Source organism: Sus scrofa, chromosome X (assembly GCF_000003025.6).
Source record: "Sus scrofa isolate TJ Tabasco breed Duroc chromosome X, Sscrofa11.1, whole genome shotgun sequence".
In the NCBI taxonomy this organism is placed as follows: Eukaryota; Metazoa; Chordata; class Mammalia; order Artiodactyla; family Suidae; genus Sus; species Sus scrofa.
Genome location: NC_010461.5, coordinates 26,652,330 through 26,679,630, shown reverse-complemented (window position 1 = coordinate 26,679,630; position 27,301 = coordinate 26,652,330). Strand labels below are relative to the sequence as shown.

General features: G+C 38.3%; 1 protein-coding gene across 3 annotated transcripts in view; it reads left to right on the top strand.

Annotated features, from left to right (window-relative positions):
* Positions 1-27,301, top strand: part of TAB3 (TGF-beta activated kinase 1 and MAP3K7 binding protein 3) — a 96,493-nt gene that overhangs the window by 49,409 nt on the left and 19,783 nt on the right. For all 3 annotated transcript variants that reach the window (XM_021080829.1, XM_021080831.1, XM_021080830.1), the window contains 5 exons: positions 10,525-10,716; positions 15,177-16,638; positions 17,533-17,693; positions 23,275-23,368; positions 26,696-26,779. In XM_021080829.1, coding sequence (XP_020936488.1) covers positions 10,615-10,716; positions 15,177-16,638; positions 17,533-17,693; positions 23,275-23,368; positions 26,696-26,779 — 1,903 coding nt within the window. In that variant the 5' untranslated portion in view covers positions 10,525-10,614. The remainder of the gene's footprint in view (positions 1-10,524; positions 10,717-15,176; positions 16,639-17,532; positions 17,694-23,274; positions 23,369-26,695; positions 26,780-27,301) is intronic.

The window sequence follows — 27,301 nt, the reverse complement described above, 5'->3', positions numbered from 1 at the left end:
ATTAAGCTAGCAGAGAGCTAGCAGTTGTCAGAAGCTCTGAAGTAACCTGTGGAGCCTAGGATCTTGATACCTGAAACATCTTTCTTCTTGTTGACCTTTGTGACCTTTTCTTCTTTCTCATAAAAAGACAACTGAATTGCCTTTATATTTTAAAGACTTGAAATTAAGGTGGAGAAATGAATAAAAACCACTCTTTGAAGCCACTAGGAAAGCTTGAGTTAAGCCTTTGGGTGCTTCAGAAGCTCTTTATTGACAATGATAAATAGCCGTCAGGTATTTATGGTTAGCCCCTCAAATACTGAGGAATCATTTCCTGGTAGCAAAGATGTTATTATTTCTATAAATACAGGCAGATTTGATTACCTAAGTTCATTCTAATCTTTAGATTCAATGAATTGCCTTTTTTTTTTTTTGTCTTTTTGTCTTTATAGGGCCATACCCGCGGCATATGGAGGTTCCCAGGCTAGGGGTCTAATCGGAGCTGTTGCTCCTGGCCTACGCCAGAGTCACAGCAATGCCAGATCCAAGCCGCATCTGTGACCTACACCACAGCTCACGGCAATGCCAGATCCTTAACCCACTGAGTGAGGCCAGGGATCAAACTCGTAACCTCATGGTTCCTAGTTGGATTCATTTCCATTGTGCCACAATGGAAACTCCCTGAATTGCATTTTTTAAAAGTTTTATTGATTTAACATATTTATTGATTATATATCACATTTGTATCGTATTACAAGTGAGATAATTTTTGCTGTACAGCAGAGTGATTCGGTTGTATATATACACATATCCATTTTTTTTCAGATTATTTTCCCATATAGGTTACTGCAGAATATTGGGTAGAGTTTCCTGTGCTCTATAGCAGGTTTCCATTGACCATCCATTCCGTATACAATAGTGTGCATATGCCAATCCCCAAACCCCAATCCATCCCTCTGTACCTCTTGTCCACTGTAGTACCATAACTTTGTTTTTCAAGTCTGTGAGTCTGTTTCTGCTTTGTGTAGAAGTTCATTTGTATCCTTTTTTCTCTTTTTCTGGATTTTACATATAAGTGGTATCATATGATGTTTGTCTTCACTTAGTGTGATAATCTCTAGGTCCATCCATGTTGCTGCAAATGGAATTATTTTGTTCTTTTTTATGGCTTATTAATATTTCATTTTATGTATGTACCACATCTTTATTCATCTTTTGATAGACATTTAGGTTGCTTCCGTGTCTCGGATGTTATAAGTAGTGCTGCAGTGAACATTGGGGTGCATGTTTCTTTTTGAATTATGGTTTTCTCCAGATACATGTCCAGGAGTGGGATTGCTGGATCATATGGTAGTTCTATTAGTTTTTTGAGAAACTTCATACTGTTTTCCATAGTTGTTATATCAGCTTATGTTACCACCAACAGTGTAGGAGGGTTCCCTTTACTCCACACCCTCTCCAGCATTTACTGTTTTTTTTTTTTTTTCCTTTTTTTGGCCATACCTGCAGCATATGGAGGTTCCTGGGCCAGGGATCGAATCTGAGCCACAGCTGTGATCTGTGTTACAGCTGGGGTAATGCTGGATCCTTAACCCACTGCACCGGCGTTCAAACCCTCACTTCCACAGAGACAACATTGGATCCTTAACCTGCTACACCACAGTGGGAACTCCTTCTTGCATTTATTGTTTGTAGACTTTTTGATGATGGCCTTTCTGACACATGTGAGGTGGTACCTTGGGATTTCAATTTGCATTTCTCTAATAATTAGCAGTGCTGAGCATCTTTTCATGTGTTTTTTGGACCATCTATATGTCTTCTTTGGAGAAATGTCTATTTAGATCTTCTGCCCATTTTTCTTTTTTTTTTTTTTAATATTGAGCTGCATGAGTTCTTTGTGCATTTTGGAGATTAATCCATTGTCAGTTGCTTCATATGCAGATATTTTCTCCCATTATGTGGGTTTTTTGTTTTTGTTTACGGGTTCCTTTGCTGTGCAGAAGCTTTTAAGCTTAATTAGGTCCCCTTTGTTTTTATTTTCCTTACTCTAGGAAGTGGATCTGAAAAGATATTGCTGTGGTTTATGTCAAAAAATATTGTGCCTATGTTTTCTTCTAAGAGATTTATAGTTTTTGGTCTTGTATTTAGGTCTTTAATCCATTTTTAGTTTATTTTTGTGTATGATGTTAGAGAGTGTTCTACTTTCATTCTTTTATTTGTAGCTGTCTAGTTTTCCCAGCACCTTTTTTTTTCTTTCTTTTTTTTTTTTTTTTTTGTCTTTTAGCTATTTCTTGGGCCGCTCCCGCGGCATATGGAGGTTCCCAGGCTAGGGGTCTAATTGGAGCTGTAGCTACTGGCCTACGCCAGAGCCACAGCAACGTGGGATCCGAGCCGCGTCTGCAGCCTACACCACAGCTCACGGCAACGCCGGATCATTAACCCACTGAGCAAGGGCAGGGACCAAACCCGAAACCTCATGGTTCCTAGTCGGATTCGTTAACCACTGCGCCACGACAGGAACTCCTTTTTTTTTCTTTTTAGGACTACACCTGCAGCACATGGAAGTTCCTGGGCTAGGTGTTGAATCAGAGCTGTAGCTGCAGGCCTACACCATGGCACCACTGGATCCAAGCCACATCTGCAACCTAGGCTGCAGCTTGCAGCAACACCGGATTCTTAATCCAGTGAGAAAGGCCAGGGATGAAACCTGTATCTTCATGGACACTAGGTTGGGTTCTTAACCCACTGAGCTACAACGGGAACTCCCTTTCCCCCTGCCAGCACCACTTACTAAAGAAACTGTCTTTTCTCCACTCTATATTCCTGCCTCCTTTGCCATAGATTAGTTGACCATACTTGGGTCAGTTTATTTCTAGGCTTTCTATCCTGTTCCACTGATCTATATTTCTGTGTTTGTGCCAGGACCATACTGTAGCTTGTCATAGTCTGAAGTCAGGGAGCCTGATTCCTCCAGTTCTGTTTAACTTTCTCAGGATTGGTTTGGCTATTCAGGGTCTTTTGTGTTTCCACACTAATTTAAAAATTTTTTGTTCTAATTATGTGAAAAATACCATTGGTAACATTGCATTGAATCTGTAGATCGCCTTGGGTTGTATGGTCATTTTGACAATACCGATGCTTCCAATCCAAGAACATGGTACATCTTTCCATCTGTTTGTGTCATCTTTGATTTTTTTCAAGAGCGTCTTATAGTTTTCAGAGTACAGGTCTTTTACCTCCTTTGGTAGGTTTATTCCTAAGTATTTTATCCTTTTTGATGTGATGGTAAATGGGATTGTTTCCCTGATTTCTCTTTCTGACCTTTTATTGTTAGTATATGTAAATACAATAGATTTCTGTATATTTTGTATCCTGTAACTTTACCGAATTCATTGACAAGTGCTAGTAGTTTTCTTGTTGCCCCAGTGTGGTAGTCACGACTAACTACAAGTGACTGCTGAGCACTTGAAATGTGGCTAGTCTGAATTGAGATTTGCTGTAAATATGAAATACCCTGGACTTTAAGGACTTAGTTTGAAAAAATATTTAAAGTATCTTATCAATGACTTTTATATTGAATTCATGTTAAAACAATAGTATTTTTGATATCTTGGGTTAAATCAAACATATTAGAATTAATTTCACCTGTTTCTTTTTACTTACTGTAGCTACTAAAATGTTATAAATCACATTTTGGTACCCTACCAGCTGTGAAACCAAAAATGTCTCCAGGTATTGTCAGATGTTCCCTGGGTCAAAATTGTCCTGCAGGTGTGAACTACTGTTCTGGAGACTTTAAAATATTCAGGATAATTATTTAATATTTCATGTCTGTTAGTTTAAATCTGGTTTGGTTTTGTTTTTTGTCTGCACTTGCAGCACGTGGAAGTCCCCTGGCCATGAATTGAACCTGCACCACAACCATGACCTGAGCCACTGCAAGTGACAGTGCTAGATTCTTAACCCGATGCACCTCCAGGGAACTGCTCTCTTTAAAAAAAAATTTTATTGGAGTATAGTTGAATTACAGTCTTGTGTCAGTTACAGATGTACACCAAAAAAGTGAATCAGTTATCCGTGTGTGTGTACACATACACATATCTTTTTTTTTTTTTTTTTTTTTGTCTTTTTGCTATTTCTTGGGCCGCTCCCGTGGCATATAGAGGTTCCCAGGCTAGGGGTCAAATCGGAGCTGTAGTCTCCGGCCTACACCGCAGCCACAGCAACGTGGGATCCAAACCGTGTCTGCGACCTACACCACAGCTCATGACAATGCCGGATCGTTAACCCACTGAGCAAGGGCAGGGACCGAACCCGCAACCTCATGGTTCCTAGTTGGATTCGTTAACCACTGCGCCACGACGGGAACGCCACACATACACATACTTTATTCAGATTCCTTTCCCATATAGGTTTTTATAGAATCCTTTTTTTTTTTTTTTTTTTTTTTGCTTTTTAGGGCCACACTAGTGGCATATGGACAGGCTCGGGGTCTAATTGAAGCTACAGCTGCTGGCCACAGCTACAGGCAGAGCAATGCCGGATCTGAGCTGCATCTGTAACCTACACCACAGCTTACGGCAACACCAGATCCTTAACCCACTGAGCGAGGCCAGGGATCGAATCGGCATCCTCACGGTTCCTAGTTGGATTCGTTAACCACTGAACCACCGCAGGAACTCCATTTTATAGAATCTTGTATAGAGTTCCCTGTGCTGTATAGTAAGTCTTTGCTAGTTATCTGATTTATACTTTGTAATGTGTATATGTTAATCCTAAACTCCTAATTTATCTCTTCCCCCTACATTTCCCCTTTGGTAACCACAAGTTTGATTTTGAGATCTATCAGGCTGTTTCTATTTTTTTATTGGACAGCACTGCCTCAGTGCTTTATTGGTGACTTGGCAAGGTTACTTATCCAGTTAGGACCTCTGTGTCTAGTGCAAATTATAGATCACCTTACAGTGAAAAAGGTAGGTAGTGTTTGTTTTGATTGGAAAAGTGGATAATTCAAACCTTGTTTGAGAAAAAAGTTAATTAACACTAAGGACTTTGAATAGTTTACATTTTATTTTATTTTATTTTGCTTTTTAGGGCTATACCCACTGCATATGGAAGTTCCCAAGTTAGGGGTAGAATTGGCGCTGCAGCTGCTAACCTACACCACAGTCAAAGTAACACTGGGTCCCAGCCATGTCTGCAACCTACACCACAGCTCACGGCAAGGTCAGATCCCTAATCCACTGAGCAAGACCAGGGATCGAACCTGCTTCCTCATGGATGCTAGTCAGGTTCATTACTGCTGAGCCACAGTGGGAACTCCTAGATTGTTAATATGGTAGAATATCTTAGCATTTCAGAATTGGGATGCTTTTAAAGGGGCAAACTAGAAAAATATACCCACTTATTAGGTAGCCTAAACCTATTTTTCATTTTTCCTAAGCACTTACAAATCATTACATAGGTGATCTCTGATCCCCCAACATTTTATTGTGGGGCGGGGGTGTGCAGAATATATGGGGCAAGGCTTGTCTAAAGGTTCATCGATATATTTTCTATCTTACTGGATAGATTGGTTTAGTATACTGAAATTCATTCTTCATTATTTAACAAACATGTGAACAGGTACTAGGTGAGGCTCTGGAAATGCAGTGGTGGACAAAGGATAATCCCTGAGTAGAACTATAGGCTTTCTATTTGATTTTTGTCTTGCTTTGGCCTTCTATTTGGAAAATAATTCCAGACTTGTAGAATTTGCAGTAATAACTATAGTACAAAGAATTCTGTATACCCTTTAACCAGATTCATGTATTATTAACGCTTTTCCTATGTTCTTTTTAAAATTAGGTATAGTTAATTTACAGTATTATGTTATGACATTGGCTTTTTTTTTTTTTTTGGCTTTTTGGCTTTTTGGCTTTCTGCCTTTTCTGGGGCTGCTCCCGCGGCATATGGAGGTTCCCAGGCTTGGGTTCGAATCGGAGCTGTAGCTGCCGGCCTCCGCCAGAGCCGTAGCAACGTGGGATCCAAGCTTCGTCTGCGACCTACACTACAGCTCACGGCAACACCGGATCCTTAACCCACTGAGCAAGGTCAGGGATCCTGCAACCTCATGGTTCCTAGTCCGATTCGTTAACCACTGAGCCACGACAGGAACTCCTGACATTGGCATTTTTAAGACAATATTTTTAAGACAATATTCTCACCTTCCCACTTCCTGCTTTTTATTTTTAATAAAACATTTCTCATTGAGGGGTTTGTCTTTTTTCAGGAAGAGTTTCAAATTATGTATTCCTGGCTGGAATATAAAGAACATATAAAGTGATATGTTATTCTTAGGATATCACATCTGGAGGTATATACTGTCCATCTGTTCCTCATTGGTGATGTTTATTTTGATTAGTCAGTCAAGATATTGTTTGATTTATCCATTGTGTAGGTAAATTTTTCCCCCTTGCAAATTATAAGCAGTTCTTTGGGGAGACACTTTAAGTCCATTCATATAGCCTACTCTTCATTTAAATTTTCCCCTAGATTTTTTTTTTTTTATGGCGGCACCTGTGACATATGGAAGTGCCCAAGCTGCATCTGTGACCTCTGCTATAGCTTGTGGCAACATTGGATCCTTGATGCACTGCACGAGGCCAGGGATTGAATGCATGTCCTCACAGAGACAACATCAGGTCCTTAACCTGCTGAGCCACCGTGCAAACTCCCTTCCCCTAGATTTAGCATCCATTGATGATTCTCTTTTGAAGCAGTCTGTACTGCATTGGCTCCAAAATGATGATTTTTCCAGCTCCAGCACTTCCTACACACATTTTCCCATTCAATTCCATTGCAAGCAAAAGCCCTCCCTTCTCCTTTATATGTATATTTGTGTATTTAACTATATATCATTGGACATTTATTATGTGTAAGAATTTATGGGTTACTCTCTTCTACAGGCCTATAATTCATTACTGTCCTTAATTATTTTGATGCTCAAATTATCACACATTTGACCAGTGGGAGCCTCTGAAGCTGACTCTCAGGTCCTTATAACAAGCTCCCATCATTTTTTGAGTACTTACCCACTCTCTGGCATAACGCATTCTAGGTGGAGCTACAGTTCCATATGAAATACTTTCAGACACACAGGTGGCTTCATTATAGTACGTTTGGTGCTCATATGAGGATAAGCACAGCCTACTGTGGAAGCAGTGGAGGGTCCTTGAGCCCAGTATAGGTGGAAAAGAATTATGGTAGCAGGACCAAACAGAGGAGTGGGGGTGGGGATGGCTGTCAGTGGAAACCTTAGAGGATGGGGTACCACCATTATTGACGTATACAGGATCATTATGGCTTGAGGAAGCAGCAGAAGGGAGGAAGACAGAGAAGTAGCTCAGGTAGATGGATGATCATGGGCTAATGCCCTGAGAAGAGACCGCATGGGGCATTAATGCACAGGATCTCACATGGCTTTGTTGAGATCAGAAAAACAAATACTCTGGCTGTGATGTCGGGGAAGATAAGCCCTGAGGCATGAAGAAAAGCAGGAAGTTGCTGGTATAATGTTGATAAGAATTGTATTCAGACATGCCCTGAAAATAGTAATGCTTTCTGACTTAATACTCTTTGCCATTTAAATTTTACTATAACTCTACAGTTATTTCCACTTTAAACATGAAGCTTCAAAGGAGTAAAGGTTGAATGTATTTCCTAGATACTATTAAATGGCAGAACCAGGGTGTAAGCCATAACCCACTTGATTTAATATTCTAGTTTAGTTGGTTGGGCCAGAATGGGAAGTTAAGGAGCATACCCTGGCTTCTAGTTTTGTTAACTGAGTAAACAATGGTAACATTCATGGAGAGAACACAGTGTGTGGCGAAGGGCTGCGGTAAGGAGTTCCCTTTTGTACATATTTACTGATATCTTTGGGTATATCTAGATGGTGCTGTGCAGTAGGCAGTAGAATCTGTGTGTCTGGATTCTTGGAGAGAGTATGATGCCTAAGATAGTAATTTGGGGAGTTCCCGTCGTGGCACAGTGGTTAACGAATCCGACTAGGAACCATGAGGTTGCGGGTTCCATCCCTGCCCTTGCTCAGTGGGTCAAGGTTCCGGCGTTGCCATGAGCTGTGGTGTAGGTCAAAGACATGGCTTAGATCTTGCGTTGCTGTGGCTCTGGCGTAGGCTGGCAGCTACAGCTCCGATTAGACCCCTAGCCCGGGAACCTCCATATGCCGCAGGAGCGGCCCTAGAAATGGCAAAAAGACAAAAAAAAAAAAAAAAAGATAGTAATTTGGGAACCATCAACTTTTTAATGTCATTGAAACCTTAGAAGTAGATGTCATCTTTGGGCACAAGGATGTAGAATGAGAAGAGGAGGCAGCTTGGGGTAAAAACCAAGCAAGCATTAATGCGACAGGAGAGGTGGGAAAAAACCAGGTTAGTGTGATGTCACAGATGCTTAAAAAGGGAAGGAATGATGAGTAGTATCAGATGCTGCAAAGATCAGGGGGCATGGGGACCAGAAGATAGATCCTTTGGATTTAGCAGAGAGATGTTGAACAGAGTATTTTAGTCGAAGAGCAATATAGCCAGATAGGAACAGACTAAGGAATGAGATGCAGGGAACAGAATAGTGGAAGCTGGCCAGAAAGCCTATATATGTGTGCATATTGGAAGTTGTCTTTATTCTCTTCCCATATTTTGATTTTTTTTCTCCAAGTTTGCTAGATACCTTCCATGTTGGTGTTTGGAAGTCATTAAAGCAGTCCCTAATAGATAGTTTTACCTGTGGCTAGAGTCTTATACATAGGAGCTTTGTTGCCACTTTATGGACAGAAAGAGTGTACATAACTCTTGACAGTCTTGGCTTGGAAGGAAGAAGAGAGAGCTAGATGCCCAGTAAAAGTCAACAGATTGCATGCAAAATGAAATTCCTTGCTTATAATAAAAGTCAAATTTGAGATTACATGGCTTTTTTTTTTTTTTTTTTTTTTTTTGTCTTTTGCCTTTTCTAGAGCCGCTCCCGCGGCATATGGAGGTTCCCAGGCTAGGGGTCGAATCGGAGCTGTAGCTACCGGCCTACGCCAGAGCCACAGCAGTGCGGGATCCGAGCCATGCCTGCAACCTACACCACAGCTCACGGCAACACCAGATCGTTAACCCACTGAGCAAGGGCAGGGATGGAACCCGCAACCTCATGGTTCCTAGTCGGATTCATCAACTACTACGCCACGACGGGAACTGCAAGATTTAAAGTTTTGGTGTGGGATGACCCTCCCTTATGTGTGCATGTGGTTTAGACATGTATCTTATAATCATGATTTCTATGCATCTTATGAAGATGCAGGTGTTTACTTCTCAGTGTTAAAAATATTTGACCATCTCATGAGTGATCACAGCAGAAATAAGAAATTATGATAGACACTATAAATTTTCCCCTTATAAAAAATAGGAAGTATAGATTAAAAATGGATCAGTTAATTGGCCCTTGGCGTTGCCACTTGATTTATGATTTCATTATTATTTCACTAAGTGCCTTTATTTACATGGATGCCTAACTTGACTAGTACCGCTGAGATGGGGGTCACATTCCTCTACTTAAACTCTGCCCCCAGACCCTGGCATCTCCTGTGCCAGTTGTATCAGAACTAAGTGAAAGCCTATCTAGACAGGTCTGGCTACTGATGGGCCACCAGCATCATCTTTGAAAACAAAGGAGTCCGTATTTCCACTCTGGTTTGCCCAGTTGTTTCATTTAGACATTGGGTTTCCATTACTCAGACTTCAAATTCAAACCTTTTGGCTTCACAGTGCAGGGAGAATGTAAGGCAAATAGGACAGGTTTGATTTGTAGTGTTCTTATAAATTCATTTCAAACATCAGAATGACTAGCCTACTTCAGAGGACTGATGTGATAGCCCTTAGGAAAACATGAGTGATTTGATATACATAAGTAGGATTTCTCAAGACTAGAAAAATAAGTTGCCAAATTACAATACTCTGTACTTTTAATTTAGCTGCTGCTCTTTTTTCTAAGTATTAAAATGGAAGTGAGGGAGTTCCCGTCGTGGTGCAGTGGTTAACGAATCCGACTAGGAACCATGAGGTTGCGGGTTCCATCCCTGGCCTTGCTCAGTGGGTTAAGGATCTGGCATTGCCGTGAGCTGTGGTGTAGATTGCAGACGCGGTTCGGATCCCACGTTGCTGTGGCTCTGGTGTAGGCCGGTAGCTACAGCTCTCATTCTACCCCTAGCCTGGGAACCTCCATATGCCACGGGAGTGGCCCAAGAAATGACAAAAAGACAAAAAAATAAATAAAATAAAATGGAAGTGAAATTTTGGGAGGTTTTTTGTTGTTGTTGTTTTTAGACCAGTTATTTGCTATATTACATCAGAAAAGTCTTTGGCTAAGTAGATTTTTTTCAGTTTTCCAGCTTTAGAATTTGGTATAATTAATTCAAATCTTTCTCTTTTAAGGTATTGATGGTTTCTATTTGAATAAAGTGAAATGTGTAATTAAATTTAACCATATTTTAATTTCTTTTAATAGAAAATGACTGGAGTATTGGAAGATCATTACTATTGGAAGGCTGGTTAGCAACGATTTACTGAGAGAAACTTGACCACCATTTGCCCTGGCATGGCGCAAAGCAGTCCACAGCTCGATATGCAGGTTCTCCATGACCTTCGACAGCGTTTTCCTGAGATTCCAGAGAGTGTGGTGTCTCAATACATGTTACAGGTAGATTATCCACCCATAATAGTGATAGTAAGTTACAGTTTTCCTTCTTAGAGTTGGATTTATGTTGTGGTGACTAGAACTCAGTTAAGTTTTCTTATTTATGTTGGGACATTTAGAGCAGCATTTCTCAACCTTGGCACTGTCGACATTTTGGGCTGGATATTTGTTGTGGGATCTGCCTTGTGCATTGTAGGATGTTTAGTAGCATCCCTGGGCTTCACTCACTAAATGCCAGTAGTATCCCTGCAGTTGTGACAACCAAAAATGTCTCTGTGGGAGACAAAATCTCCAAATCCCAAGGTAGCCTACATCTCCCCTATTGAGAACCAGTGATTTAGAAAAAAGAATAAAGTCATTTTGAGGGTTGCTTCATCAGTCCCTAAATGCTGAGAATTTAATTTTGAATCTCAAATTTATCATAACTTCCTAGACTGTATACTTTTTTTAGCCTTATTTTTTTTAAATTTTTAGAAAAGTTCTCTCCCTTTCTTACTATTTTTCTAGTGGGTAAATGCTTACAAAGAGCTAATTTTAAGTGTAAGGCCACTTTCTTTAATCACTTTACTTTTGTTGTCTGTTGAAATCTTTCATCTCTGATAGACTTTGTCTTCCCACTCAAGGGGCAACAGAGAAATATACCTAACACTCACCCAGTTGAATTTTGCATCATCCTTTACAGAATCTCAGTGTGTTTGGGGTTATGACATATCCCTCATTGGTTGACTTTTGGGATCAGCATTTCTCTCCTGCCCACTGGACTTTCTCATACAGACAGTTAGTTCAAACTGTACCTTCTGCATTATATGTAAGCTCTCCCTTACAGTGTGAGCTGCTCAGGATATAATGTAAACCTGTATACAGTTAAAGTTAATTGCAAATGGAGACATCAGTGGTGATAAAAGATCACTCATCAGTGGTGATAAAGGAGGTGCTTCCTTTGTGTTGTCTGGTTTTTGTGCTATAGCTTGTCTTTATTTTTTCTAACATACATTCCTTGTCTAAGTTTCCACTCTTTGACCCTAATTTGGTCTCTAGTAGAGCAAATGTACTTCCCGCTGGAGTGAAACCAAGCATGCGTGAGGCTTCTAGTTTAAACCACTTTTCTAAGTTATCCAAGGGCCCCACCTAGCTCTCACCTTGGTTTTATTTATCTGTTTATTTATTTTATTTATTTATTTTTTGTCTTTTTGTCTTCTTAGGGCCGCACCTGCAGCATATGAAGGTTCCCAGGCCAGGGGTCTAATCAGAGCTGTAGCTGCCAGCCTACACCACAGCCACAGCAATGCCAGATCTGAGCTGAGTCTGCGAACTGGACAACAGCTCACAGCAATGCTGGATCCTTAACCCACTGAGCAAGGCCAGGGATCGAACCCACAACCTCACGGTTCCTAGTCACGGGAACTCCTCTCACCTTGGGTTTTTTTTTTTTTTAATTTACTTTTATTTAGCCCTCTGTTACCTGTATTTTTTCGTGGTTTAGTGTCTTCATCTTACTAAATTGAAGAAATGGTACTTTAAATTCAACTCACTGAACATTTGTTGATAATGTACGTTGTCCTAAATCTTTTAATTTTTTGTTACTTTAGGACCAGTGTTATTTATCAGTATGGGGACTTTAATGCCTACTGGCTTCAGAAACTTTCTCTGTTTACATTAAAATATATTTGACTCAGTAGTTTGCCTTTTTTTTTTTTTGACTGAGTTATATAATTTACTGTGTTTCAGGTGTACAGCAAAGTGATTCAGTTATACATATATATGTATTCTTTTCCAGATTCTTTTCTATTATAGATTATTAGAAGATTTTGAATGCAATTGCCTGTGCTATACAATAGGTCCTTGTGTATCTGTGTTATGTATAGTAGTGTGTATCTGTTAATTCCAAATTCCTAATTTATCCTTCCGACTCCTTCCAGCAGTTTGCAGTTAATACACAAGCCTTAAAGTCTCTCTCTAGGCCATCACCCCCCAGTTTAGGATCACTTTTTAGGGTTATGATGCTTTTTTGCCTCTGTCCTTTCATGAGTATTCATATACCTAAAAATTCTGATTTCTTTATCCCGCAAACAATTTTGATTTCTTTATTCGTATTTACTGTTTGATAATTTTTTATCGTTTTTTTTCTTTTTAAGATATTTGGCAGGTGAAGTAGGATATTTGAATTGAATCTATTCTCTTTTTTAAAGCCTTTTTAGGGCCGCACCTGCAGCATATGGAAAATCCCAGGCTAGAGGTTGAATCAGAGCTGCAATGTACACCGCAGCTCATGGCTACGCCGGGTCTTTAACCCATTGAGCGAGGTCAGGGATGGAACCCGCGTCCTTATGGATACTAGTCAGATTCATTTTCTGCTGCACCACAGTGGGAACTCCCCATTCTCCCTATTTTAAAGTACTTCCGTAAAGTTAATACTTAAATACCTTATATTTGTGGTTTAAACTTTTTCTAAGAAAAAGTACTTAATTTGTCACTGTAGACATACCTTTGAATAGGATGACAAGTCCAACTTTGCATTATTTGAATGTGAATCTTTTTGGTGCCAATACTGATTAGGCTACCTAATTTATTGTAGAAAACATGGCATTTTAGGATAATGAATAAAAATGTCAAATAGTAAAGTGTCTATGACTGCTTTTGGTTTCAAATAAAACTCTAGTTTTTTTTGTTCTCCCTGTAATCTATAGGTTTCTTAAAAAAAACATGAAGGAAATACTTTATTTTCTCCCCCCCCCACTTCAGATTTCTCTCAGTAACATTTTCTAGTTGGCAAATAGTTGAATTCTTTGGCTCCACATTTGCTTAACATCTAACTTCCCTCCCTTGATCAACCTGGCTTCAAGCAGGATAATAAAAAGCCCAAAGTTAATTGTTTTCTTCTTAAATTTTAACAGTTACTTTTTTCTATGGCTCAGAAAGTATTTTTTTAAGTATTTGAATTTTAGCATCAAAAGCTTTATGTAAGAAAAAGGATAAAAATTACTGAGTTTTGATAATTCTCCACTTCTTTGAATTTCTGAGAATATATTTTACAAAGATTTGCTTGACTGAATTTTCTTTTACTTCCTAAAGCTTCAGTATAGTAATGTACTTTCTGGCCTAATACCATCCTGTCCCTTGAAATTACTGTGTTGTAGTGGAAAGAGCACTGGGAGTCAGGAGACCAAGAATCTAGAACTTGCTCTCCCTTTAAGTAGTTAAGTGCTTGTTGTCAAGTCATATAACTTCCCAGGCATCTCTTTCCTTATTTGTAAATGAGTTGAGTTGAAGTAGATGAACCCTAAAAGTTCTCTTAGCTCAAAATTACAACGCTGTTTGTTCTCTTCTACATTTAGCTTTACTGGTTCTCAGCAGAAGTAAAGTGTTTGCTTTTGCTTTTTTTATATAAAGCACTTTTCCTTAAAATACATATATAGTAATATGTATTTACGTGCATATCTGTATATATATTTATGAAATACAGAGGTCATGATAATTGGAAACTAATAGATTATTTCAAAGGCAGTGAATAATTGTGTTTTAGGCCAGTAAAATAGTTCTGAATTCTATATATTAATGGAAAACTACCTTATAGTACCTTAAAATTTTAAAAAGAGGAAACCTTTTATTTGATTACTGTTCATTAGAACATGTAAAATGTCAGTTTGCTATTTAGTATCTTTGTGTGTGTATGTAACAAAAAATTCACATCTTTAAATGATTTTGAAAGTATACTAAGCTGCCTTTGAGCAGGTAAAAACTTTTGAGACTGCTTGAGTGTGAATGAATTTCATTAAAATGGTCAGGACCTGGTTTTGTGTTAAATTAACGTAAGTTTGGCAAAGTCACCGAACCATATTCAAAAAGTGGACTGATTTATTTGTTTAACTTAATCTTTCATGATGAAATAGACAGTTGAAGTTATAGAGGCCTGACTTTGGTTAAGAGGAAAGTAAAGGCTGCTTTAGAATTTTTATTATTTGGACTCTAGGAATTTTATTATACTTTTCTTCTCTTTGGGGTTTTATTGCCTTTTGAAAACTAACATTTGGTTATTTTCATGTTTATCAATTTAAATATTAATGATGGATATTACTTATACTTGTATATTACAGCAAGTGTGGTGAATCCAAGATTAGCCCAGCATTTTAATTTGTTGAGATGCAACAAGTGTAAAATGAGTCCTGGATTTGGAGTCAGAAAAGTTGGGGTTGAGTCACAATGTTCATTAGTAGGTACTTTACATTTCTGTAGCTGTAGCAGTAGTGGTAGTACTAGTTATATGAGCTAAATGTTTATAAAATAATGTGAATCATTTGGGATCTCCTTTTCAGGATAGATGACCATAAAGCTTTTTCTGTTTAAAATACTGTTCTCTACTTACTCTATGACAGTTGTATTTACATAATTCTCTGGCAAAGCTTGCTTCCACTGTTAGGATTTGTTAATTTTGCTCATGTTACTTTTACCATTTTTCCCCCTAGAATAACAACAATCTTGAAGCCTGTTGCCGAGCCCTTTCCCAGGAGAGTAGCAAGTACTTATACATGGAATATCATAGTCCGGATGACAACAGAATGAATAGAAATCGCCTTTTGCATATTAACCTGGGTATCCATTCTCCGGGTAGCTACCACCCAGGAGATGGAGTGCAACTTAACGGTGGTCGAACACTGGTACATAGCTCAAGTGATGGACATATTGATCCACAGCATGCAGCAGGTAAACAGCTGATATGCTTAGTTCAGGAACCACACTCAGCTCCAGCTGTTGTGGCTGCTACTCCCAACTACAATCCATTTTTTATGAATGAACAGAACAGAAGTGCAGCTACTCCTCCATCACAGCCACCTCAACAGCCGTCTTCCATTCAAACAGGAATGACTCCATCTGCTATGCAAGGGCCTTCACCACCACCGCCGCCACCTCCTTCATACATGCACATACCTCGGTATAGTACAAATCCAATTACTGTTACAGTATCCCAAAACCTCCCTTCTGGACAGACTGTACCAAGAGCTTTACAAATTCTTCCACAAATTCCAAGCAATCTTTATGGGTCTCCTGGTTCTATTTATATTAGACAGACATCTCAGAGTTCATCAGGAAGACAGACTCCTCAGAGTACTCCATGGCAGTCCTCACCACAGGGCCCAGTGCCTCATTATAGCCAACGTCCTTTACCTGTTTACCCACATCAGCAAAACTATCAGCCTTCTCAGTATTCTCCCAAACAGCAGCAGATCCCTCAACCTGCTTACCATTCACCACCTCCTTCTCAGTGTCCTTCACCCTTCAGCTCTCCACAGCATCAAGTACAACCTTCCCAGTTGGGCCACCCTAGTTCCCATGTCTTTATGCCACCTAGTCCTTCAGCAACTCCACCCCATCCATATCAACAAGGACCTCCTAGCTATCAGAAACAGGGAAGCCATTCAGTAGCCTATCTCCCATATACAACATCTAGCTTACCCAAAGGATCCATGAAGAAGATAGAAATTACAGTTGAACCCTCTCAGAGATCTGGGACAGCAATTAATAGGAGTCCTTCACCTATCAGTAATCAGCCGTCTCCACGGAATCAGCACTCGTTGTACACAGCCACCACGCCACCTTCAAGTTCTCCTTCAAGAGGGATATCCAGTCAACCAAAACCTCCATTTAGTGTTAATCCCGTGTATATTACATACACACAGCCAACTGGACCTTCTTGTGCTCCGTCACCATCTCCTCGGATGATACCAAACCCAACTACAGTTTTTAAAATTACTGTAGGCCGAGCAACAACTGAAAATCTTTTAAATTTAGTGGACCAAGAAGAGCGTTCTGCAGCCCCAGAACCTATTCAGCCCATTTCAGTGATACCAGGCTCTGGGGGAGAAAAGGGAAGCCATAAATATCAGAGAAGTTCTAGTTCTGGATCAGATGACTATGCCTATACACAAGGTAATTTTAGCCCTTTTATGAAATTTAATGTTTGTGGTAAGGTGGCAATCTCCTATTCAAAATAAAATAATTTATATTTAATTTTAATTAAATATTTAATATTTATTAAATATTGGGCAGTACCATTACTATTAAGAAAATGGTTAAAAAAAGAATAGGGTTATTGCTTCGAATCATCTACAGACTACTTTAAAATATAAAGGTATGTGGATGATAATAGTGACCCAAAAGCCTTTTTTTTTTTAGGAAGAACATTCATTGGGAGAAAAATATAGAGAAGTGAAATGAGTATTATCAAAAATACAAACTATAGAGTGGGAAAAAAGAGATTCATGGAGGGTGGACCAAAGTTTATCAAAGTGAAACAATTTGAATATTTTTTAAGAGGATGGCCTGAAGGGTATAATGATCTTTGTAAGTATTGTATGTTTGTAAGAAGTGGGATTGACAATGAAGAACATTGTTGGATTAGTGTATAGTGAACCTAACTAAGTTTAAGGAGAATAAAGTATTTTAAAAGTCTGTTTCAAGTTATCTAAGAATGTAGTACTCTTTTAGTATATAAGAAGGGAAGTAATTATGATTGTAATTCATTATGCCTGGTTTTGAGCCTGTTTAAAATGCACGCAGGTGTATAGTTAAAGAGAATCTTAGGGAAACTAAGGACATTAGAACAAGAGGAATGTATAGGTGATGTCATTTTGGCAGATGTTGGAAGAGCTAAATTAAAGCAGATATGAAGGTAGAATAGCATTAGAAAGACAGATTCAGTGTCAACTGAAGTTGGATGACAGGGTTCCTCAAGGGTATTCCATATAGTAGCAATGCATATAGAAATTTTCCAGTCACTGTTCAGTGTTATTTTCTGCAATAACTTTATCTGTAATGCTGTAGCCTTGCTGTTACATCAGCGAGCAAGGATGGAGAGGTTAGCAAAGCAATTGAAACTTGAGAAAGAGGAGCTAGAGCGATTGAAAGCTGAAGTTAATGGTATGGAGCATGACCTGATGCAGAGACGGCTCCGAAGGGTCAGCTGCACCACTGCGATCCCAACGGTAAGTAGGATGGATTAGGATGCAAGGATGGGAAGGTGTTCATGTTGGCTGTCCAGGCCATTTGTTTTTATTTTAGATTCTGTTCCTAGAAGAGTTTGGGTTTTGTTTTTTAAACAATGGATGAAGGACTTTTGCCGCCTTGTCAAAATAATTTGAGTTTTATTTTTTTCTCGTGTGAATTCCATAGATTCATTGGTATTTTCAAATAGTGACAGTTTGTACTCAAGGCCTAGCATCTCTTTCACTATAAACTGCTTTCTGTCAGAATAGAAATGAAAAATACACCTTGACCAAATATTTTATAAATTGTTTTCATGTATTCATTTATTCTTTTAAGCATATTATATATATATTTAAACATTTAAAAGTTATTTGTCTAAGTACATTAAATCACATAAGTTAGAACAAGATTAAAGTACATTTTGAGAAAGTGTTGACAATAGAATATTGTAAAGCAGAGCAGTTTTGTTAAGTGTAAGTAATTGTAGAAACTGAGATAACAGTGTTAACGGTGATCCTAACGGGAACTACTCTAATGAAAAGATTCAGGTAATACATTTTTTAACATGTTGGTTAATATTTGTGAGTTCTCAAGTTCGTGAAAAATTCTGAAAATTTTGAAACCAGTGTCCTAAAATACTGTGACATCACAAGCTTTCTGTGATCCAACCTATTATCATTTCACCTTTGAACATTCATTTATTCAACAAGCAATGTTCACAGTTTATGAGTGTGGTTCTATGTTAGGTGCTTAGCGTATACCTGATAGTGGGAGAAATAGATCCATCAAGTGATAACTGTAGGAGTTCCCATTGTGGCACAGCGGAAGCAAATCTGTCTAGTTTCCGTGAGGATGCAGGTTCAGTCCCTGTCTTTACTAAGTGGGTCAGGGATCCAGCTTTGCCGTGAGCTGTGGTATAGGTCGCAGATGTGGCTTGGATCCCACATTGCTGTAAATAGGCCAGCAGCTCTAGCTCCAATTCGACCCCTAGCCTGGGAACTTCCATATGCCACAGGTTTGGCCCTAAAAAGGAAAAAAAGATAATACTGAAATATAGTATGGTAAGTGCTGGGTCTGCTCTCAGTTAATGAGAGTTCATACATCTAGTTTCTCCGTGTATACTCACTTCACTTTGTTCTATCACATTATCCTTCTGTTGGAGTGGTTTTCTGAAGCTCTGCTTTTATAAATATTGTCTCTTCTTCAGGGTTCAACTTAATCTCTACTTTTTCATGGAGTCATTCTTCATGCTCCTATTCTGTCTAAACTGAGGGTGATTTCTGAGTTTACAAGTTTAGAGAAGTTAGCATATATGTCAGGCCTCTTGCAGACAGCATGTCTGTACCTATACCCTCATAGAGGAGTTTTTAACTGAGGTTCATGGCTTCAAAGTAGGTCTGTGAGTCCCTAAAATTATATGCAGAGTTTCATATGTGTGTTTATATGGGAAGCAGGTCTGTAGCGTTCATTTGATTTTCATAAGGCTATTAGAACTTCCTTTTCCCTTCAATCTAATAACCTTAAGAAAATCAGTATTTAACATAACTTAATACTAAATGGTACAGTACTACTATATAGGCATAGAGGAAAGGGGAAGGCATTACTTAAAACATGTGAGAAATTACAAAGCTATCTAACTGAAAGGCGATACCCCACTTGAAATCTAAATTATATCCTCTAATTGAGTGAATGTACCGAAGATCATAACCCAAATGGGAATCCACCAGTGGATATTGGGCATTTTGGAGTCCTTTAGATACTTGTAGATTATAAACAGATCTTCCTAGTATAGAAGACATTTTCTCTAAACATATATATATATAAACATTGTTAACCAACCTCTTGCTATATAATAACCCCTGCTAAAGCCCTATTGATTGATTTCTTTGTTGTTGGAAGTAGAGAATTGTCTAGGGTAGGATAGATTAGTGCTTCAAAATCCCCCAGATTTTACATGAGAGCTTTCATTGATGAGACTTCATTAGAAAAAGAAGGCAGTTAGCGAAACAGCTGACCTAGGCTTTAACTTATTTTTCACTTTTTATTAGAGAATTTCAAAGATGCATAGACTCGACAGAATACTATAGTGAACTCTTATGTAGCCATAATCCTTAGAGATATGGGTGATAATATTTGAGAGATGAGAAATTTGAGTCTGTGGCTCCCTTTTATTTCCACTGCCAGGCCTAGAATAAAATAGAGGACTAATAGGATTACATGCCTGAAGAACAATTATACATGGTGGTTAAGACATGGGCTCTCTATTCAGATGTGAATTTGAATCATATTTCTGCTACTTTTGTGTCACTCACATATCCTTGAATAAGCGACTTTCTTTATGCTAGTTTTCTCATCTATAATATGTATCAGTATTTACCTCATGGGACTTTTGTTAGAATTAAATAAGATCATATACATTAAATAATTTATACAATGCCCAACAAATAGTATTTTTACAAAATGTTGTTTACAAGACACTGGAAAAACCTGCTTGAGATATATACACATAACACAAATCTAAAATATTTTGCACAATTTTTATTTCCTTTTAACTTTAGGAACATCTGTAATATAAGGGTATGTATTATGTAGGAAATTAAGAAATAAAGCGTTTAGTCAGAATTCACTTTTTGTTTATAGAGACCCATTCATGGGCGTGACATAAAAGGGTGGTCACATAGGCTCTGAAGCCAGAATAGTTCTGTACTCACTGGTTCTAACTTCTCTGCCTCTGATTTTCCCTATGTATAAAAGGAAATTATAAGCAGTACATTTTAATATTACTGTCAAGATAAAGAGGCAATATGTGTGAAGTGGATGCTCAGTAAATGGCTTTCCGTATCATTGCCCCACTTGTGTGGGGTTATACAAGAGAATTGAGTTTTTTCGCTACTAAACACACATTGCCTACTTTAAGTTTTAAATTAATTTATTACCAACTAGTGTATAAAAAATTAGTTAGAGGAGTTCCCCTCGTGGCTCAGTGATTAACGAACCTGGCTACTATCCATGAGGACACGGGTTTGATTCCTGGCCTCACTCAGTGGGTTAAGGATCTAGCATTGCTGAGAGTTGTGGTTTAGGGCACAATTGCAGTTTGGATGCCTCATTACTGTGGCTGTGGCTTAGGCTGGTAGCTGTAGCTCTGATTCGGTCCCTAGCCTGGGAACTTCAGTATGCTGCGGGTGCAGCCCTAAGGAGACAAAAAAAATTGGTTCGAAACCCATGTTTCTCGTGAGACTGGAATGCATTTTTATGACCATCTATATGTGCAGTTGCAGAAGCTTAAAGGAGCAGTGAAATAATCTTTCCAAGGAGGGCAGAAGTGACAGATGCATAACAGCCATCATTTTTCTCAATCTGCTATTGGCAAAGTATTGTATAAAATGCTGTAGGAGGTCCTCTCTTAAAGAGATGTCTGTGAAAAGTCAGAGATATACCCAGATGCATACTGGAGGCCAAGCATGAAAGAATATCAATGGTCTTCAACCTTGGTCTCTGAGATAACTTCTTAAAATGTGGGAACAGTTGACTTTAGGTATTTCTGCCACCTTTTATAAACTCAGAAATGTCGAATATAAACATCCTGGTATTTTACAAAGAAGTCTAAATTATACACAGCCACTCTTGAAACCCCTTCTCCCTGAAAGTACAGCATACAAATTATAGTAACATTTCCAAACTTGGCTTTTTTCCCTTAATCAGAAGCTATGAAGAAGGACATAGGAATCTTACAGATAAATTGTTAGTTTAGGGAGTTCTACTGTCTTTGGAACTGAGCAGGTTGATGAGAGCTTTTTTATTCTTATTGTTAAAAGCAAATGTACAGTAGCCTCTTGAGCATGAAGTGTATTATAGTATTTCCACACTTAAGTTACCGAGCTTTACTATTCCAGGACCACAGTGGCTGAAACATTCCCTTCTCCCTTCCAAATGCATAGGAAAGGTTTGCTCCCTAAGGTGCTCGACTTTTCCAAAAATTATGCAAAGAATAGGTTCTTGCAGTTATACTCTTAGGAAGACAGCATCACTCTTTGAAACCTTTGAACAAGTGCTTTGTCTTTAATATAAATACTAATGTTTTGAACCTTTAACAATAATATTTGATAGGGTGCAGGCATTTTACATGCTAACATAACATGGTTCGTCTGAAAAAAGAAAAGCAGTCCATAATAAGTATTTCTCAGTGATGTTTTTGTTCCCCTAGCATTCTAAAGGATTGTAGCTTTTATTATATCCTGCGTCTTATATCACTTTTTAAAAACTAGACAGCTGCTAATTTAATGGGCATTCCCAGTTATTCTGATAATATGTCCTAACATAACATCTTGCATTATTAGGAATTACGATAACCTCTTTTTTTTTTTTTTTTTTTGCTTATTTTCCTTCACTTTTATATTTAGTTTTTAACAGGATAGGATTTTATTCTGTATTCCTATCAGAGCAGACATGTTTTACTTCATGTAATCGAAATTACCTTAATAACTGGAATTCCCGTTGTGGCTCAGCCGTTACCAAACCTGACTAGCATCCATGAGGATGCAGGTTCAATCCCTGGCCTTGTTTAGTGGGTTGAGGATCCGGCGTTGCCGTGAGCTGTGGTGTAGGTCACAGACGCGGCTCGGATCAAGATAGAGAAATCACCTTAGTAATTAAGTTGATAGCTGGGCTGTGCTGAAAGCTTCAGTACCCATGCCTCTGGAGTCTAAACTATTTTTTTTTTTACTGTACATATATGGCAATAATAAAGACATTTGGAAAGTTGAGGGAAGTAGAGGCTTCCCAAATGCATGATTTAACTCTTCATATTTCAGTGTCTCATGTAGGCGGCCTAGGGAGTAGAATGGATTAGAAAGGTCAAGGCAGGAGGAAACAAAGTTGGAGGAAGAATAGAGTCCATTTGTTCCTGGAATTTTCATGTAGTGGATTAATTGCTTCCTTTGATCTAAGAAAAAAGATTTCTATAAAAGTTTATATAGAAGACTCCTTTATAAATTCTGGCTCTACCGATTACAGGTTTTTATTAACTTGGGAAAATTATGTAACCTGTTTATGCCTCATGTTCCTCATGTATAACTTGGGGATGATATCAGTACTTACCTTGAAAGATGGTTGAGAGGAAAGAATGAGAGAATTCTGGTGAACATAGTGCCTGACACTCAAGTATTAATTAAAATTAGTACTATTGCAATTTTAACCAGCGTGGATAAGATTATAAAATCAACATTGCTTGTTTAAAAGGTTGATTCCTAAAGTTTCCCTTACCATGAAAATGTAAAATAAATTCTCAGTGCTCTGTGATTAAAATTGTAGTATTTGTATGAGAGACCATAGTATATAGTATTATAGCCCCACCACCATTATATGCAGAAACATTGTGGCCATATTTATAATCACCATTTTACCTGAATATTCCTTGAAAAACATAATATACGGGAATTCTTAAACATGCCCTCTTAGGGATTAAGGCCTTATTCTTGGTAATAACCAATCAGAAAAATTAACATGAATAGCAGTTCTTAAATGTTGGGCTTGATAATGACTTTCCCACAATTGCTATTTTGGGTCCTTTCTTACTAGCCTGAGGAAATGACAAGATTGAGAAGCATGAACAGACAACTCCAGATAAATGTTGACTGTACACTGAAAGAAGTTGACCTCCTTCAATCTAGAGGTATAGACTTGATTATTTGGTAAACCATAAGTAATAGTGTGGTGTTTTAAGCTGCTTAAATAGCAATCATTTTGGTTTTACAGATAAAATGGATAAAAACTCTAAAAAGATCACAGTCATGGTAAAGCAGTCCCTCCACCCCATGGTCATAGATCAGATTTGGGTGATGAAAAAATAGTTTTATTTTGGCAGTTTCATCATTAGGGTCTTACCATTTAGACTTTTGTTGTTACTCTGCATTTATCCTCTTTTGTTCATTTACTGTGAATATTTTATAAAGTGATGGGTTTTAATTCTAAAAGTTAGTAAATTCATATTATGTGTAGTCAACTGTAACAATAGAGATCCCACATTAGAACATTAGATTTGTTTAAAAATAAATTCCATATGGTGTTTTAATATTATTTGTTACATGAAAACATTCAATTATTAGTAGGTTTTTTTTTTTTTGCTTTCTTATAGAAGTGTACTACAGTAGAAGCTCTCTTAATTGACTTTTTGATTTATGCAGCTCACCAGGTTAGAGATATTCTTCATTTCCTCTGTATATATAGTGACTGCCACTGCACACTCCTGACCAAGAGATTGCATTCTGGCATGTCCTTGTACTATTGCTCCCCTTAGTTGAATTGTCTGCTTACCAAGAGTAAGTTGTGCCTGTTTCCAAACCTATTTATGCCAGTCTGTAATTTAATGTTTTTAAACTGACATGAATGCAGGAGAAGCTGCTCTTTATATAAAAAACAAAGGCAAACACTAAAAAAATAGAGACTGTGAATTAGATATGTGTGAATACAACTGAAAAGAGTTAAGGAAGAAAATCATAATCTAAGAGGATTGTATTTTCAAATATTATTAAAGTATACTTTTTGCTCCATTCTCAAAAACTCCAAAGCAAAAAATTATAGTTCGGGGTTCAGAAACTAGTCTGCTACCTGTTTTTATAAAGTTTAGTGGAACATAGCCACACCCATTTGCCTACATATTGTTTGGGGCTGCTTTTGTGTTTCAGCAGCACAGTTGAGGGTTTACAACTGTATTACAGGTCCACAAAGCCTAAAATTTTTATTATCTGTCCCTTTACAGAGAAGTTTGCCCACCCCTACTTTAGGTCATAATGATGGGTGTAGTTTACTTACGAGAGACAATATAGAAGTCTATCCAGCAGATGTATAAGAAAAGGTCTTGGTCCAACCATTGTCGCTCAGCAGAAATGATTCAGAGTAGGAACCATGAGGATGTGGGTTCCACCTCTGGCCTTACTCAGTGGGTTAAGGATCTGGTGTTGCTGTGAGCTCTGGTGTACGTCACAGACTCGGCTTGGATCCACCATTGCTATGGCTCTGGTGTAGGCCGGGGGCTACAGCTCCAATTAGACTCCTAGCCTGGGAACCTCCATGTGCCACGGGTGCAGCCCCAGAAAAGACAAAACAAAATATTTCTATATGTTTTGTTATATTTAAAATGTTAAGATGTGTAATTTTTATTAACAATTCTGTGTTTTAATTGCCCCCCCCCACCAGCACCACTTACCTTTTCTTAATTATGGTAGCCAAGAGAGCTTCTACTGTATTTGAAAGTACCCTATTGCTGTTTTAAGGCACGATTTAATGGTAGAAGCAAGGGAACCCAAAAGATACCCAACTTGTATGTGGTAGAAACAAATTTCCCTGTGAAAGTTGAATGATCTAGTTGGGTACCTTTAAAGTTAGTTTCAGAAGCTGAGTCACTCTACAGCCTGTAAGCTTGAAGCAAGCAAGAATTACTATGCATCATGTGGGGTTTATACCAGCTGTTGCTACTGTATTAGAAGGTTGTATACATTTTTTTTTTGCTTGTATGTTCTTTGAAACTAAACACTGAACATTTGGTTAGGATATAGTAAGTTGTATGGGATCTAGAAATTAGTTCATCAGGTGTAACTAAAGTAATTGAAGAAATACATATGCAGCATCTTAAAGTATAAAAAGTTTTAATAAGTCAAATAGTATTGTGGCTTTCATGAGCCATCATAGGAATTATTTTAAAATAGTATATAGCCAGGGAGTTCCTGTTGTGGCTCAGTGGAAACGAATCTGACTAGCATCCATGAGGATGCAGGTTCGATCTCTGGCTTAACTCAGTGGGTTAAGGATCCGGCGTTGCTGTGAGCTGTGGTGTAGGTAGCAGATGTGGCTCGAATCCAAGTTGCTGTGGCGTAGGCTGGCAACTATAGCTCTGATTCGACCCTTACTCTGGGAACCACCATATGCCACAAGTGCGTCCCTCAAAAGACAAAAAAATAAAATAGTATATATCCAAATGGATAAAAGCATTTGTGTAATCGGACCTGCAAGGGAAACCACTTTTAAGGTTTTGTAGGTGAAAACCTGTGCTTTGGTCTCCATTGGGCAACAAAGAGCTCCTTTTGGTGCTTAAGCATTTCTACATCTCCTTTCATAAGGGGTCCAAATATATCCATTTTGTACTAAATTCTACTGAGTTTCCAATCTAAACTTTTAAGTGAGAGAAGGAATCTGGACATTTTGTGGACATTTAAGTTAATGCAAATCATTGCATGATTTGATGAATTGCAGCTTTATTGTTGGTTTTGGTGGGGAAAACTTTTTTTGGGGAAAAAAGTTTTAGGTCTAGAAATCAAGATAGCCAAGCATGGATATAGTTTAAAAGCTTAACTGAAATGGTGCAGAACAAGCACATTGCACTGATAGGTGCAAGTAGGACCCAAAAGCTGGCACTGGATCAGAACTGACCTTGGAGGAGTCGTGGTAGGAGAAGGGGCTGAAACAGACCCTATAATTTAAGATTCTCCTTTCCTTGAAGATAGACTCATCTATGGGTTGCTGATAACCTAACAACTCAATTAATCTTTATAAATGTCTATGTTTCGCTTCTTCCATAGTTTAATTATAATGGATTAAACTTTAAGGTAAATTATGAAAAACATAAAAGTGACCTTTCTCATGGTTTGTTCCTTAAAATCAAAACAAATAGAGAAAACAGTTCAGTCATCCTTTCATTTCTCTTCCTCATTTACCTCCCTGTATGTCCCACATGCTTAATCCTATGTAAAGAGATGAGCTTTATAGTTCGAAAAATATCCCTTTAGGTGATAGAGACAGCTACTGGTGTGGTAGTTGGCTTGGGTCTTTTCTCACAATGGTAAAACAGTTCCAGTGGGAGGAGGGTAGGATAGTATAATGCATTTTGAAAACCTGGAAAGTAGTTTCCCTACTTACATGTTTTATTTTCCTGTTTTCCTTAACAGAGAATTCAAATAACAGGAGTAAGAGGCCTAAATGCTTGCTGATTTTATTTTCTTTCTAGGTAACTTTGATCCAAAAGCCATGAATAATTTTTATGACAACATAGAACCTGGCCCAGTGGTACCACCCAAACCATCTAAAAAAGGTGAGTAGGGAAATGTCACAAACATCATAGAAATAAAAAGCAAAGTTCTTTGAAAGTTCACCAGAAAAGCACTAAAATTAATTCCTAGGGTTATTGAAATTAAAATGGGATGTAGAAATTTATTTTTTAAAAAAGAAACTGGAGTTCCCATCATGGCACAGTGGAAACGAATCCGACTAGGAACCATGAGGAGGTGGGTTCAATCCCTGGCCTCACTCAGTGGGTTAAGGATCTGGCGTTGCCATGAGCTGTGGTGTAGGTCACAGACGTGGCTTGGATACTGTGTGGCTGTGGCTCTGGTGTAGGCCAGCAGCTGTAGCTCCGATTGGACCCCTAGCCTGGGAATCTCCAGATGCTGGGGGTGGGCCCTGAAAAGCAGGGAAAAAAAGTTAACTATATAATGTACTATTTCAGTTGCTTAACATTTTAATTTTACTCAGCGCTATAAAAACTATAATCGTAAAAGATAATTCTTACAAAATGCGAAGTTTGATCTGCAGTTGTTTTAAGATTATTGAATTG